Below are 12,871 nucleotides of genomic sequence, written 5' to 3'. Positions count from 1 at the left end.
GCCAGGCTGGTCTCGAACTCCTGACCTCAAGGAATCCATCTGTCTCGGCCTCCCAAAGTGCTGGGATTACAGGCGTGAGCCACTGTACCCAGCCAGGAGGGGTTAATTTGTATTAATCATTAATGAGACCATGGACAGTGGAAGCCTCTCCCCATCATAAGGTTGCACAGACACATTTAGTGGCATTGGTGTTTGGCCATGGATTGCCAGATGCGGTGGGCTCTGTAGGTGTGATAAGGGAGAGACGCTCCCTGCTACCCATGAGTCATCTTTCCATGGTTGGAGCTGTCCTATGGTCTCTCTATCCTTTGCTCCTTTTCAAGATCTTTCCCTCTTTCCTTTCACCTGCTCCAGGCATAAGCATGGGCCTCCTCTCTGCCTCCACAGAGGAGGCTCAGGGAGTGAGGCAGGCTGTCGAGGACAGGGACAGATCAACATGACCCAGGCCACCCTCAGATCCAATCCTGGCTGGACTATGACCCACAGCTGGGTTTCCCTGAACACACGCCTTAATTAATCTCCCAGAGTTCGGCTGCCTTTCTTTTTCTTTTTTGAGATGGAGTCTCACTCTGTCGCCAGGCTGGAGTGCAGTGGTGCGATCTTGGCTCACTGCAACCTCTGCCTCCCAGGTTCAAGCGATTCTCCTGCCTCAGCCTCCCAAGTATCTGAGATTACAGGCGAGCATCACCATACCCAGCTAATTGTTGTATTTTTAGTGGAGATGGGATTTCAGCATGTAAGCCAGGATGGTCTCGATCTCCTGACATTGTGATCCGCCCACCTCAGCGTCCCAAAGTGCTGAAATTACAGGCGTGAGCTTGGCTACCTTTCTTGTCCATATCGAGAGAGGGACAGGTCTCCTCCCTTCGTCCTGGGAGCTGGGATGTGGGAGGTGCACATTCTTGCTGGCCTTCTCCCCCACCAGCATGGTCTGGGCAGAGTGGATTGGTTTACGGGAAACATTCTGTTACCCCACACAGTGATCTTGCCATACTGGTAATTCACCTGGACTTTATGTGTGGGCTGGGGATGCTCCCTCAAGCTTTCTAATGGAGGCATGCCTCTTGGGGAACAGGCTGGCTAGGTAGAAGCTGGCCTGCTTGGGGTCTAGGAAGGGAAATGAGAGAGGGGGTTCTGGGAGCCATCTTCCAGACTTGTCTTCTGATACCAAGCCTGGACCAGCTGCAAAACCCAGAGGGCAGCCAATCTGGCTGGTACCTTTGCCACAAGATTCCTTCTCGACTTGGCCAAACGGCCCACTGCTTCTGGTCCCGATTTTAGTGAGGGTGGGGTTCCCAGGGAAGCTCCAAGTGAGTTCACCGTATTTGGAGTGTCTGGGCCAAAGCTGGACCGCCAGGCCTGTTCAGTGGTGGCCATTGTGTATCATTGTTTCTGCAGGAAGGTTGGCCAAACATTCTGGCTGAATGGTTTCCATCTTGTGTCACCCTAAAACCAGAAATTTGCGAAGCACTAGTGTGCCTAATCTGAAGGCTGTTTTTTTTTTTTTTTTTTTTTTTTCTTGAGATAGGGTCTTGCTCTACCACCCAGGCTGGAATGTAGTGGCACCATCATAGCTCACTGCGACCTTAAACTCCTGGGTTCAAGCAATCCTCCCTCCTCAGCCTCCCGAGTAGCTGGAACGACAGGAACACACCTTCACGTCCGGCTAAGCTTTTTTTTTTTTAAAAAAAAACAGATGCGGCCTCACTATGTTGCCCAGGCTGGTCTCAAACTCCTGCCTTCAAGCGATGATCCTCCCACCTCAGCCTCCCAAAGTGCTGGGATTGACAGGCGTGAGCCACCACACCTTGTTCGCTAAAGATTATTGATCAAAATAAAGTTTCTTTGAGGCCTCAGAAGGTTCTGGAGGTGATGCTAGAAACTTGCTCCCGGCTGTGCTGAGTGGAGACCAGCTGATCTCGGGCCATCGTTTTATCTCACCAAAACCTTAGCATAGAGCCCTTCCCAGCCACCCTCCCTGCGGGGTGGGCCCGCCCGCCACGCCCACCGCGCCTCGCGGGGGCTGACTTCCGGCTTTGTGTCCACAGGCTGCTGAACAGGATGTCCTCGGATGACAGGCACCTGGGCTCCAGCTGCGGCTCCTTCATCAAGACCGAGCCGTCCAGCCCGTCCTCCGGCATCGACGCCCTCAGCCACCACAGCCCCAGTGGCTCGTCCGACGCCAGCGGCGGCTTTGGCCTGGCCCTGGGCACCCACGCCAACGGTCTGGACTCGCCACCCATGTTTGCAGGCGCCGGGCTGGGAGGCACCCCGTGCCGCAAGAGCTACGAGGACTGCGCCAGCGGCATCATGGAGGACTCGGCCATCAAGTGCGAGTACATGCTCAACGCCATCCCCAAGCGCCTGTGCCTCGTGTGCGGGGACATTGCCTCCGGCTACCACTACGGCGTGGCCTCCTGCGAGGCTTGCAAGGCCTTCTTCAAGAGGACCATCCAAGGTGCGTGGTGGGCCTGGCCGGGCCTGGGCGCGCGGGGTGGGGGCTCGGGGGTGGCGGCCCTGCCTGCGGGTCCGGCAGAAACCCTGGGGATTCTGAGGCTGGCAATTCCGGGCGCTGTTGCAGCAGTGCTTCTGAGGGGCGTCTTTTCCCTTACTCGGGGTGTCTCCTTCTGGGGCTGGACAGCTGCAAGAAGGCTGTTGAAAGGACATGCGTTCCCCACCCTCTCAGTCCCCCATGCAGAGCCCCAGGAAATCCAATGAAAATCCACAGAATGCCAATCCCTGGGTGCTTCTCACTGGTATGGGGTACACTGTCAAATGTGTGTCCCTCAACAAGTTTATTTTGTGGGGGGAATAACACAATTTGCCTGCAATTCCAGATCTATCGGAAATATAAAGGGCCCCTCACTTTGTTTTTGTCTTTTTTACTTGTATAAGTAAAACGACAGACTTGGTGACTCACGCCTGTAATCCCAGCACTTTGGGAAGCCATGGCCAGAAGATGGCTTCAGGCCGGGAGTTGAGATTAGCCTGGGCAACACAGTAAGACCCCATCACTAAATTTTTTTTAAAATTAATACATGGTGGCACACACCTCTAGTCCCAGCTACTTGGGAGGCTGAGAGGGAGGATCATTTGAACCCAGGAGTCCGAGGCTGCAGTGGCCTGTGATGGCACCACTACCTTCCAGCCTAGAAGACCCTGTCTCGAAAACAAAAAACAAATAATATGTGAGTATTTTCTCATTGTAGAAGACTCAGGCCTGTTGGAATACGAACAGGAACTCACCCTCTCTGGATCCCAGTTTGACCTATCTTTTAAGCCTTTCTCTCTCTTTCTTTTCTTTCTTTCTCTTTCTTTTTCTTTCTCTCTCTTTGTTCCCTCCCTTCCTTCTTTTTTCTTTCTTTCTTTTTGTTCTCTTTCTTCCCTTTCTCTCTTTCTCTCCTTCCTTCTTCCCTCCCTCCCTTCCTTCCTTCCTTCTTTCGTTCCTTGAGATGAGAGTCTTGGGCCGGGCACAGTGGCTCACGCCTGTAATCCTAGCACTTTGGGAGGCCAAGATGGACCTTGAGGTCAAAAGTTCTAGACCTGCCTGGCTAACATGGTGAAACCCTGAAAATGCAAAAAGGAAAAAAAAAATCAGCTGGGCGTGGTGACACTCACTTGTAATCCCAGCTACTAGGGAGGCTGAGTCAGGAGAATCGCTTGAACCCAGGAGGTGGAGGTTGCAGTGAGCCAAGATCGGGCCACTGCACTCCAGCCTGGGCGACAGAGTGAGACTCCATCTCAAAAAGCGAGAGAGATGAGAGTCTTGCTGTGTTGCCCAGGCCGGGTGCAGGTGGCTATTCACAGGCATGATTATTGCACACTGCAGCCTTGAACTCTGGGCTCAGCCTCTCAAGCAGCTAGACTGCCACCACGCCCATAAGCTTTTTTTCCCATACATTTACATATCAGCTGAGTCACATTCCAATGGCCGTGGGGGTGGCAGCCTCTTTCTGTGGGTACTAGAGTGAATCACTCTGACAAAGGAGTGCAAGAATCCTGGTGGGTCGCTCTGTAAGTCATCCCGAGGTAAACTGGGGAGAATGGTGAGCCTGCCCCACAGGGTTGTTATCAAATTCACAGCAGAGAGAGACCGCTGGGACCACTGGTGGACACCACCACATTCAGTTCATTTTTGAATTTTAGTAGAGATGGGGTCTCACCATGTTGCTTAGGCTGGTCTCAAACACCCGGGCTCAAATGATCCACCCACTTTGGCTTCCCAAATCCTGAGATTACAGGTGTGAGCCACTGTGGCGGGCCAATAGCTGTTATCCTTAATTGCAGCAGGCACTGGGCGGAGCACTTTCATTCAAGTTAGTCAATATCAAGTTAGATCTGTTGGGCATCTACTAAGCACCAGGCCAGGCTGTGGGTGCTGGGGATAGGATAGGTAGAAACCTGCTCATGCAGGTCATTGTGATGAGCTGATGTCATCAGACTGGAGAAAACCCAGGGACCACCCAGCCTGCCCCTGCATCTGATCCCTCTCCAGGGCTCTGCCTGGCTGTCCCGGGAATGTACCCACCCCACTCCATTCTCTTTTGGAAGAGGCAGACCGAGCTTCCCTGGGATGAATCTGTTAATTATTTATGTGTTGACATTTCTTCAGATGGCAATCTGTGAAGCTAATTGAGGACATTAGGATTGGACTTGTTTCCAGTTCCACACGTTAGTTGAGGTGTAGTGCATTGGCTAACCACCAGGGCTCCTGGTCACACGGTTCCATTGTTCCCTTATGGCCGCACCTTGGGCAAGCTGACTCAGTTTCTCTCTCTGCTGCAGTTACTTCATCTAAAAAGTGAGATATCAGCTGGGTACGGTGGCTCACACCTGTAATCCTAGCACTTTGGGAGACTGAGGCAGGTGGATCACTTGAGGCCAGGAATTCGAGACCAGCCTGGCCAACGTGGTGAAACCCCATCTCTACTAAAAATATAAGGATTAGCCAGCCATGGTGGCAGGTGCCTGTAATCCCAGCTGCTTGGGAGGCAGCAGGAGAATCGCTTGAACCCAGGAGATAAAGGTTGCAGTGAGCCAAGATTGCGCCACTGCACTCCAGCTTGGGCAATAGAGCAAGATCCTGTCTCAAAAAAAAAAAAAAAAAAAAAGAAAAAGGAAAAGCTTACATGAGTTAATATATATAAAGCACTTAGAATATTGCCTAGCACCTAGTAAGTGCCAAACAAATGTTTGTGGTTATTATTTTCACTTTAACATCATGTTTTTTTTTTTTTTGTTTTTTGTTTTTTGTTTTTAAGATGGGGTTTTATCATGATGGCCAGGCTGGTCTTGAACTCCTGACCTCAGGTGATCCACCCACCTTGGCCTCCTAAACTGCTAGGATTACAAGCGTGAGCCACCGCGCCCGGCAACATCATCATTTAAGACATATTATTATGAAAACAACAGACATTTATCTTACAGAGCAAGCTTTTGTAATCTACCTATATTTAAATAAAACAATCATTGTTTTGATCTAACAGGATTAAGATTATTTTAGCTATGTTAGTTATAAATTTCTTTTTTCTTTTTCTTTTTTCTGAGATGGAGATTCGCTCTGTTGCCCAGACTGGAATGCAGTGGCACAGTCTCATTGCAACCTCTGCCTCCTGGGTTTAAGCGATTCTCTTGCCTCAGCCTCCTGAGTAGCTGGAATTATAGGCACCTACCACAATGCCCAGCTAATTTTTTGTATTTTCAGTAGAGATATGGTTTCAACATGTTGGCTAGGCTGGTCTCAAACTCCTGACCTCAAGTGATCCAACTCGGCCTCCCAAACTGCTAGGATTACAGGCATGAGCCACTGCGCCCAGTCATAAATTGACTTATTTCTTAAATGAATGTGTTTTTTTTTTTTTTTTAAAAAAAAGGTTAAAATTCTAGCAGTGCAAAAGAGTAGAGCAAGCTTTCCTGAAACCCCAGACCTCAGTTTTTTTTTTAACTATCCTAGAAGGAGCCCTTTGCCATCTTTGTCAAGCAAATATTTATTAAGCATCTTCTGTATTGGGCACTGTGCTGGCCTCCAGGACATGAAAATGAAAGCACCCTGGTCTCTGCCCACTTTCTACTCCCTGAGTCTGAGTCCAGGGGAAGGCCTTGGCATCTCTGTATTTGAAAAGCATTGCATGGTGATGCTGTCTCTTGCTTCAGCCAAGAGTGAGAACCTCCAGTCTGATGATTTTCACACAAATCATTGGATATTTGACAAACATAAAATGTTGAAGTCAATTGACATTACCAAAATAACAACATTTTTCTTTCTAAATTGTAAGGTGGTCTTGGCGAGGTTGTCATTTTTTTATTTTTTATTTTTTGAGACAAGGTCTCACTCTGTTGCCCAGGCTGGGGGGCAGTGGTGTGATCTCAGCTACCTGCAACCTCTGTCTCCAAGACTCAAGCGATTCTCCTGCCTCAGCCTTCTGAGTAGCTGGGATTACAGGCACATGCCACCATGCCTGGCTAATTTTTGTATTTTTTTTTTAAATAGAGATGGGGTTTCACCATGTTGGTCAGGCTGGTCTCAAACACCTGACCTCGTGATCCACCCATCTTGGCCTTTCAAGGTGCTGGGATTACAGGTATGAACTACCATGCCTGGCCTGAGGTGGCCATTATTTTAGACTCTCTGAAGTCAGTGTTTGAAAAATTGCTTGTTAGAAGACAGTCACATTTTCTTCTCACCACATTGTTCTTAGATGGGCTGGAGAGTTCTGGATCACATTTTTTGAAAGGAGAGGCCAATGTGCATAAAATCAGAAATCCTACTGCATGCTTGACAGAGGCCCTGGTGGCTGCGAATGTTCTCAGCAAGTCAGAGTCCACATGAAAGATTTGTAAATAGTCTTGATTACTTGCTACCGTGAATAGGATAATGATCTCTTCGTAGAAGTCAAAAGACAAACAGCAGCATTTGTGCAGTTGGGACTGAACTGCTGCGACCTCTTCCCTTTCTCACAAGGAGAGTTTCAAGTTCATAACCAGAAAGAGGTTTATATTCAGAACAGGGAAAAGTAAACTCAAGGCTGACAGATTGGTCTGTTATTTTATTAACTCTTTGGTTTTGTTCTAAGAAAGATTTAGGTTATGTTGGTTTTTTTTTTTGAAATGGAGTCTCACTCTGCTGCCCAGGCTAGAGTGCAGTGGCGCCATCTCAGCTCTCTGCAACCTCCAACTCCCAGCTCAGCCTCCCAAGAAGCTGGGATTACAAGCATGTACCACCACACCCGGCTAATTTTTCTACTTTTAGTAGAGACAGGGTTTCGTCATGTTGGCCAGGCTGGTCTCGAACTCCTGATCTCAAATGATCCTCCCACCTCGGCTTCCCAAAGTGCTAGGATTATAGGCATGAGCCACCATGCCTGGACAGATTTTGTTGTTTCTAAATGTAGCAATTGCAGAAAATCTCGAAAAATAGGCAAAATACGGAGAGGACAAAAATGACCTATAATTGGACAACCACAGAGACGAACTCAGAACTCAGTGAGCATTCATTAAGTCCCTCTCTGAGTAAGGTGCAGAGGAGAAACAGGAGAGAAAGGGATGTGGTTCTGTCTCTAAGAAGCTGGAATCTGTTGTGGCCAAGGACTTTGAAGGCCAAGGCAGGCGGATCACCTGAGGTTGGGAGTTCAAGACCAGCCTGACCAATATGGTGAAACCCCGTCTTAAAAAAAAAAAGAAAAAAAGCTCTGAAAATCATGTTAATCATGTCACGTCACACCCTACCTTCTCCTTTGATCATGTCCTTCTGCTCAATCCAATGGCTGTACTAATATGGGAAGAAATTTTGCAGAAACAAAGATGTCATGATAGACTTAGAAAGACTAAGACAGAGTCATTCCTTCTCCACCGATCTTTTTTTTTTTTTTTTTTTTTTTTTTGAGTCTCTCTCTGTTGACCAGGCTGGAGTTCAGTGAAGTGATCCTGGCTCACTGCAACCTCTGCCTTCCAGGCTCAAGCAATTCTGCCTCAGCCTCCCAAGGTAGCTGGAATTACAGGGGTGGCCACCACGCCTGGCTAATTTTTGTATTTTCAGTAGAGATGGGTTTCACTGTTGGCCAGGCTAATCTCCAACTCCTGACCTCAAGTGATTGACCTGCCTCAACCTCCCAAAATGTTGGGATTACAGGCACGAGCCACTGTGCCTGGCCACCAATCTTTATGTGCTTAGCTGGTAGTACAATGAGGGTGGGAGGGAAGAGAGGGAAGATGGGCAAACTACAGCCTGCCAGCCAGCCGCACTTGGTCGTATGAATCAAGTTGTGCCGGGACACAGCCACACCTATTTGTTTTCATCTTGTCTATGGCTGCATGAGTGTTACAGCAGCAGAGCTGAATAGTTGCAGTAGAGACGGCCTGATCTGCAAAGCCTGAAACACTTCTCTGCATTATAGCACTGAACTAGGCAGATTGCTCTCAGGGACCTATAATCAACTCCTAGTAGTGCTTGTTAGGTGTTTATTCCAACCTTCCCCAATTCTATGCTATGAAAGGGAGGGTTTTTTTTTGTTTGTTTTTTGTTTTTTTGGTTGCTGGGGGCTATGATGACACTTACTGAGAATAGATGAGCTCAGATACAGATGAAAGCACCTTCCTGAGGGAGAGAATGGCTCCAAGTCAGAGGAGATAGACCCCAACCTGATTGCATTTACTAGCATATCTAAAGAAAAGAAATCTGCCCATTAACAAGGATTGGCTAGAGCTGGAGGCATAGAAAAAACAGACACACTTAGGCAAAGGCACCACTCCTAGGAAAAGGGAGTCTTAGCCTAGGGACAGCCTGATGTGATTAAACATTCCGTTTATCTGATTAATATCTTTCTGGTTAGGATCTAGTTCCCCTGTAGGTCTTCTGCAAGGAGTGAATTTGCAGGTCAGGCAGGCGGATCAATTTCTCCTTGTATGTTGCTCTCCTGGACTGCATCCCTGGGCTTACACATCAGGTTCCTGAATTTAGGCAGTAGGAGTGTGCCCTTGAGAGATGGAGCCCCTTTCTGTGGCTGGCAAAGTCAGCTGCTTCTGGGACTTAGGGCTAAGTGACACTGACTCTACCCTAATGAAAACCTTTGTAAGGGCTGGGCGAGGTGGCTCAAGCCTGGAGGTGGGTGGATCATCTGAGGTCAGGAGTTTGAGACCAGCCTGACCAATATGGTGAAACTCCTGTCTCTACTGAAAAATACAAAAAAATTAGCCAGGCGTACTGGTGGGTGCCTGTAATCCCAGCTACTCAGGAGGCTGAGGCAGGAGAATTGCTTGAACCTGGAAGGCGGAGGTTGCAGTGAGTCAAGATGGCATGATTGCATTCTAGCCTGGGAGACAAGAGAGAGTCTCCATCTCAAAAAATAAAAATTAAAAAATTTAAGAAAAAAGAAAACCTTTGTAATGACCTTGACCCTGTCACCCTGTGTCTCTCTCCCAGCAATGACTCTGCATCCTGTTTTATTGAGAAACTAGAACTCCCTCAGCTTCCTGCTGCCAAACCTATGCACTCCCTCCCATGTGTGGAGCTGCTTCCATTCACTGATTCCACAGCTATTTCTTGCTACTCATTCACTGCTGGAAGAGATGTCTCCTACGCCAGGCTCAGCTCTTCTCCAGCTTTGAATCCTACCTCTTCCTCTCCTCCCAGAGACCCTCTCACCCATTACCTCCTCTCCTTTGTCTTCCCTTCCTCATTTTCTAAAGTCTCCTTCCTTCCAGCCATCAGCATTCAAATATCTCTAGTATCTCCAATCTTATAAAATATATATCCTCTCCACCTTCAGCTTCCTGGTTCTTATCTTCGTCCTCTCAGTTCTTGACCCAGCTTCTGTGCCCAGCCTCTTCCTTCTCATATCCATGGCTTCAGTTGTCTCTGAAATCAGGATAAATGCTAACTCCATAGCTCTTGCTGTCATCCTCTTCCCCAAGCTCCATTCCTTTCACACATAATGAACATTTCCACTTGGATGTCCCAGAAGCACCACAGTTGCACCAAGTTCTAAACAAGCGTTCCTTCCATCACCGTTTCTCCGTGTGTTCCCAGTTCACTGCCTGCATCAGCCCTCCATGTTCAAGCCAGACACCTGGTGGTCCCAATGGCCAAGTCCGTTCATTCTCCCTCCTTCTGATCACTTGACCCAGAAGCTTGTCTTTCTTCCCCTGCTTCAGCGTAGGCCACCACTGACTCCCACCGCTTCCTACCTGTTCTCCCTGCTGCCAGGCTCACCTGTTCCCAGCCTGAACACACGTCTGACCACGTCTCCTGCTTTCTTGTGGGGAGAATCGAAACTCCAGAATGTGGCTGAGGATGCCCTCTGGGATTGCCCCACGTTTCCTGCCACTCTCCTTTGCATGCTGTGGTCACCCTGACGGCTCTGTTTTCTAGTTCCCAGATTTTATTTCATGCTTTCAATTTCTAGACTTTGCATACATGCTTCTCTCTGTTGCACCTATTCCCAATCTCTACTCCTAACTTGTGTCCCTTAGGTCTCTAGTTAGGGGGCATTTCCTACAGGAAGGCTTCTCAAATTCTCTCCTTTCATTCCTCCTGGATGCCCTACAAAGCTTCTCCCATCATGCCACCCTTATCCCACCGTGTGGTTATTGCCATTTTTTAGTCTGATACCCCAAGAAGATTGCAAGCTCCTAAGGCACAGGGTGACATTTACTTTTTTTTTTTTTTTTTTGGAGACAGAGTCTCCCTTTTGTTACCCAGGCTGCCAGGCTAGAGTGCAATGGCACAATCTCGGCTCACTACAACCTCCACTTGCTGAGTTCAAGTGGTTCTCCTGCTTCAACCTCCCAAACAGCTGGGATTACAGGTGCCTACCACCATGCCCAGCTAGTTTTGTATTTTTTTAGTAGAGATGTTGACCAGGCTGGTCTTGAACTCCTGACCTCAAGTGATCCACCTGCCTCATCCTCCCAAAGTGATGGATTACAGACGTGAGCCACCGTGCCCAGCCCGCAGCTACGTTGATTTTCACTTAACCCCTCTCATAGTACCTGGCATGTTGGAGGTACTCAGTGTGTCCAAATACAACACAATCCCCAAAGTTATCTCCCATTTCCCAGGGAGGACAAACTGAAGAAGTTGGGCCAGCTTGCATATGTGTGAACTTTAAGGGATTTAGGTAAAATGGTCAAATGTCTGCTTATAATAATATATTATTTAGTTACACTTGCATATTTTGAATTATCTTATGGGAAACAACATATTATTTTTCAAAAGCTGTTTTCTACACATACTTTGTGAAGGAAGGTTTATCAAATGAATCTTTGGTACAAGTGCCTTTGTCTGCTTTCTCTAGAGCCACTGTTTTCGTCATTTAACATGGTGTTTCAATGTGCTGCCTTCATTTCCATCAGTTAATTGAAATTTTATGAGAATGTACGTGCTGCTATCCCTAAAATTTTATTTTAAGCCATAAGTATATGTCCTATACCATTAGGGGAGTTCTTTATTTGTGTTGATTTATGATCAAGATATCTACAATGTATCAGATACATATTGATTTTGACACCCAAGACTTGTAAGACCATTTTCCTGGGAATAACTAAATATGTGTTAAATTTCTTTACTCCCAGGCCAGGCGTGGTGGCTCACACCTGTAATCCCAGCGCTGTGGGAGGCTGAGGCAGGAGGATCACTTGAGGCCAGGAGTTGGAGGCTAGTTGGCCAACCTGGCAAAACCCCGTCTCTATTAAAAATACAAAAATTAGCTGGGCATGGTGGTGCATGCTTGTAATCCCAGCTACTTGGGAGGCTGAGGCACAAGAATTGTTTGAAGCCGGGAGGCAGAAGTTGCAGTGAGCCAAGATCACACACTGCATTCCAGCCTGGGTGATGGAACGAGACTTGGTCTCAAAAAAAAAAAAAAAAAAAAGTTTATTTTAATTTCCTCCCTTTGTTAGTGATTCAGCCTGGCAAGTAGCATTGATTGAGGTCTTTTTAGGGTCCTGTGTCTTCCCAAATTGTAGATTATTGTTCAGTATAAAGTGATGGGCTTAATAGCACCTCTAATGAGAGACCTTATAAAGACTCAAAGCATAAGCAACTTTCTCTTTTTTTTTCTTGAGACAGGATCTTGCTCTGTTGCCCAGGCTCAGTGCAGAGACAGGAACATGGCCTCCTGCAGCCTGGAACTCCTGGGCTCCTGCCTGTCTTCTGAGGAGCTTGGATTACAGGCATGCACCACCATGCCCAGCTAATTTATATTAAAAAAAAAAAAAAACAACTGTAGAGACAGGGTCTCTCTATGTTGCCTAGACCAGTCTTGAACTTTTGGGCTCAAGAAGTCCTCCCAACTCCTCTTCCCAAAGGGCCAGGATTATAGGTGTGAGCCAGGGCACCCAGCTGCAACTTCCTCTTTTCTAAAGGACAATACTGGGAAAACTCCTACCCTGCATTTGAGCTTATGGCAAAGCTGTTCAGTTCTCTGGTGAACATTTCTTAAACACCAACTGTTGTGCTGAGCGCTGTGGCTAGAGCAATGGCCCCACCCTATCGGGCTTGCATTGTAGGGGGGAAAGTAGACAATAAATGCGATAAATAATGAAGCATGCTGACAGACTGAGACAGGTGTTATGAAGGAGAAAAAGCAATGCTGAGACCAGAGAGTGATTGAGAAAGGGCGGTCTCATTTAGACGGAAGATTAGGAAAGGCTGTGCTGATAAGGTGACTTGAAGTAAGCCGAAGCCCATCAAGGAATCCTGGGTCCAGCGTTCCAGGCAGGGGAAGAAGCCAGTGTGTTTCAGGACAGCGTGGGGGCCGACATGGCTAGTGTCAGTGAGTAAAGGCAAAGTGGAAGGGGCTGGAGGGGATGGGCAAAGTCTAGGGGCCATGGTGAGTGGTGCGCTTGGATGTTTCTCTAGGTAGAGCAGCAGCCA

General features: G+C 47.8%; 1 protein-coding gene across 2 annotated transcripts in view; it reads left to right on the top strand.

The window, feature by feature from the left end:
* The window catches only part of ESRRB (estrogen related receptor beta), a 184,193-nt gene that overhangs the window by 123,621 nt on the left and 47,701 nt on the right, over positions 1–12,871 (top strand). For both annotated transcript variants that reach the window (XM_032287790.1, XM_032287789.1), the window contains exon 2: positions 2,049–2,458. In XM_032287790.1, coding sequence (XP_032143681.1) covers positions 2,049–2,458 — 410 coding nt within the window. The remainder of the gene's footprint in view (positions 1–2,048; positions 2,459–12,871) is intronic.

The sequence above is a fragment of the Sapajus apella genome, unplaced genomic scaffold (assembly GCF_009761245.1).
Source record: "Sapajus apella isolate SASKATOON/1434 unplaced genomic scaffold, GSC_monkey_1.0 scaffold20, whole genome shotgun sequence".
NCBI classification, from domain to species: domain Eukaryota; kingdom Metazoa; phylum Chordata; class Mammalia; order Primates; family Cebidae; genus Sapajus; species Sapajus apella.
This window is presented reverse-complemented; position numbering and strand designations above follow the sequence as displayed.